We start from the raw sequence: 3,482 nt of genomic DNA on the forward strand, positions 1-3,482 counted from the left end.
ATATGTGACCTTCCTCCCAACTCTGTATGTCCTCATGTGACACCTCTCACGACCCTGTAACATGAGACTACCCGATCAGACTGTATATCTATAGGTTACCCATATATGGGAGACAAAGAAGTAGAAAATGCTTCAAAGGCTACAGCACGCGACATTCAGTTTTTTGGGTACAAACCCTCTGAGCCCGTGCGAGCACGAATAACGTTGTTTCCTGGAAAGAAAAGCCTCGGCGTCACGACTCTCTGTGCGAGAATCTGGCTCTGTCCTCATTCCGGCAAATAACCTTGCAGGACTCTGCAGGGAAAGATACTGACCTGGAGTTTCCTCTCCAGTGCGTCCTTTACCTCCTTGTTGCGGAGGCTATAGATGAAGGGGTTGAGCATGGGAATTATGATGGTGTAGAACACGGACACTATTTGGCCGTTGGTATCATTAGAGGATCCGTGAGGCTGGACGTAGGTGAAAACCACAGTGCCATAGAAAATGGCAATGGCCAAGAAGTGGGAGGCACAGGTGGAGAGGGCCTTCTCCCGTCCAGCTGCTGAGCGCATCCTCCCAATGGCCACCAGGACCAAGCTGTAGGAGGTGAGGATGACTGCAGCAGGCAGAAGGGTAACCAGAGCAGAGAAGATATAGAGGACCAGCCCTGCTGTGGCCGTGTTGCCACAAGCCAGGCGGAGAAGGGGTGGGATGTCACAGAAGTAGTGTGTTACCTGGTTGGGCCCACAGAAAGGCAGAGCAAAGACGTTCCCAGTCTGGATGGCAGAGTTGGCACCACCAAATGCATAGGAAGCAGCTACCAGCTGGACGCAGGTCTCCTTAGTCATGACAGAACCATAATGGAGGGGTTGGCAGATGGCCACAAAGCGGTCATAGGCCATGGAGGCCAGCAGGAAGCTCTCAGCTGTCACGTGCACCACAAAGAAGGTCAGTTGGACCACACAGCCCTCGAAAGAGATGGTCTTATCGGAGGCCAGGAAGTTGACCAAGAGCTTGGGTGTGACCACAGATGAGTAACAAATATCTAGAAACGACAGGACACTGAGGAAGAAATACATGGGGCTATGGAGACGGGAGTCTGTGAAGATGAGTGCCATCATTCCCAGGTTGCCCAGCACTGTTATGGCATAAATGAGCAGGAAGGCTACAAACAGAAGCTCCTGGAGATCTGCATAACTGGAGAATCCCAACAAGATGAACTCGGTAACTGGAGTGCAGTTGCCATTTGCAAGGGCTAGTTCTCCAGGTGTCATCTGTGGAGGTGACAGTTGATAATCACTCGAACAGTATCACCTGAGCATGTCCACCACTGTGCACAGGACAATGAGGGACAACACCAAGCAGGTGTAAGGCTTCTTGCACAAGAAACTAATGGAAATCCTCGTGCCCTCGTGGAAAGGACAAGTACTGTGAAGCCTGACAGACCCGAGTCCTAATTCTGATGATGGCACTAACTAGTTGTGTATCCTTGGACAAGCTCTATCGATGAGCTTTAGTTTTCTCGTTGTGAAACAAAGAAAACATGCGTACTTTTCAGGGTTGTCCTGTGGCCTCAGTGAAAAAAATGAATGTATATCTGAATGTCTGGGACACAGGAGGTGATCAATAAATTGTGAGGCCTCTTCCGCAATTTCTAGTGCCCGTATCTACAAATATGCTTATGGCTATATTTGAAAACTGTTTCATTTCGTGTTTAAAAAAAATCGAGATAAAATTTACATACTATAAAACTCACCATTTTAAAGTGTATAAATCAGTGGTCAGTTAGGAGCATATGCACAGGGTTGCGTAACCATCCCCGCTATTTAATTGCAGAACGCTTTCGTCACCCAAGAAAGAAAACCCCATGGCCACTAGTAGTCACTCCCGTTCTACCCTTCCCCCAGGCCCTAAAAATCTGCCTATTCTGGGCATTTCGTATAAATGCATTCCTCCTCTACGTGGCCTTTCGTGTCTGGCTTCTTTCACTTAATGTTTTCAAGGTTTATCCGTGTTGTAGCACGTATGGGTATTCATTCTGTCTTGCATCGAAACATCCTTCGGGGCATACCCTCTGGGTAGTAACCACTGTGTCCTCTGAGAATCTATTGAACTGAATGTCACCTGGGAGACCATCAGCTTGGAAATGGTGTTTCAGTGCTTGCTTGACTGTCCTTCAAGATGCTTATCCGTAGGAGAACAGGACACACTCACAGTCCTTTCCTTCTTCCCCATACTTCCCTCTCTTTCCGCCCCTCACCTCCCACCTCTTTGGGGGATCTGGAATACGTTCTGAAAATTAGTCCTAGGAAAACCTCACTAACCCCTTCATTCATGTCAAATGGTCCCACGACATGGAGGGAACGTGGTGTCTCCTTGAAGAAGACAGGGAACGGCCCCACCTCTGTTTTTACCTGCTGTAACAGGTTCAGGGCACAGCCCTGGGCTGACGGGAAGGAGACCCGCTTTCTAGTTCCAGCTCTGTTACTTTGGGCAATTCTCCTCTCTGAACCTCTATGCCTCGTTGGCAGAGTCAAGATCACACCTGGCCCCGAGAATCTGACAGTGAGAGAGCACATCTTCCCTGAACTTGCTGCCTGGGTGGATCTTTATGCCAGTGTAGCCCCAGGCAACACTAAAAGAATCCATGTGAATTTCTCCAGAAAAAAAGGATACTCTAACCTGATTGTAACAGACAATTCTGGGAGGGTCTGTCCAAGTCACGAGGATCTATTTAAATATCTTGGCCACTCACAGCGGTAATCACTGGCAAATATTTTGTACGTGATGTAGGAAGTTATGAGACACTTTGTCAACAGAAATGAGTAGGTAGGAAAATATGAGTTTTGTTATGGTAATCCATCCAATTCATTGAACTTAGTTAATGCCAAGAATCACATAGTGATGTATCATCAAAAATTATTTTTCATGCTGCATTGTCTGTCATTTTGAAAAGATCCTCCCTCTATTTTGTTGAAAGATTTCCATCTGACTTAGAAACGATTTTATAGGCAGTCATTAAAGTCATTTAATTTTTCAACACCTATTTATGAAATTACCTCTTTGTGTGCAATCCTGGAGGTTTTGTATGCTGGCAGAGTGCCTTAGACTAAGATTCAGGATGAGTTAGAAGCACGCATTTCTTTTCAAAAATGAGAGAGGGCAATTGTGAAGGGTGAGATCAGAAAGGAGTACAGCACTTCCCTCCCAGATGTATTTTCAAGGACATTGATTTCATGAAAGAATAGATGTGGACCTTGAGGTTCCGGAAATCATTCCCATTAAAATTGTTTTGCCCACGAACCCCCTGAATAGTCTCTACTTCACCCTCAAGCGTACACAACCCTAGTTTGAAGACTGTGCCCTTAGAAACACTGGTCCAGGGCTGCCTGGGTGGCTCAGTCAGTTGAGTGACCGGCTTTGGCTCAGGTCATGATCTCATGGTTTGGGAGTTCCAGCCCCACATTGGGCTCACTGCTGCCAGACTGTCAGCCCAGGGCCAG

The 3,482-nt window shown here is 47.0% G+C and overlaps 1 protein-coding gene across 1 annotated transcript; it reads right to left on the minus strand.

The window, feature by feature from the left end:
* Positions 1-266: 266 nt before the first annotated feature.
* LOC125146571 (olfactory receptor 1052-like) lies at positions 267-1,253 on the minus strand. Its single transcript, XM_047823275.1, has one exon. It carries the CDS (start codon positions 1,251-1,253, stop codon positions 267-269), a length of 987 nt encoding a protein of 328 aa, XP_047679231.1.
* Between the last annotated feature and the right edge of the window lie 2,229 nt (positions 1,254-3,482).

Source organism: Prionailurus viverrinus, chromosome D1 (assembly GCF_022837055.1).
Source record: "Prionailurus viverrinus isolate Anna chromosome D1, UM_Priviv_1.0, whole genome shotgun sequence".
In the NCBI taxonomy this organism is placed as follows: domain Eukaryota; kingdom Metazoa; phylum Chordata; class Mammalia; order Carnivora; family Felidae; genus Prionailurus; species Prionailurus viverrinus.

Excerpts from the sequence above, each read along its gene's own strand:
- LOC125146571 (XM_047823275.1), bottom strand. The coding sequence starts at position 1,253 with ATGACACCTGGAGAACTAGCCCTTGCAAATGGCAACTGCACTCCAGTT.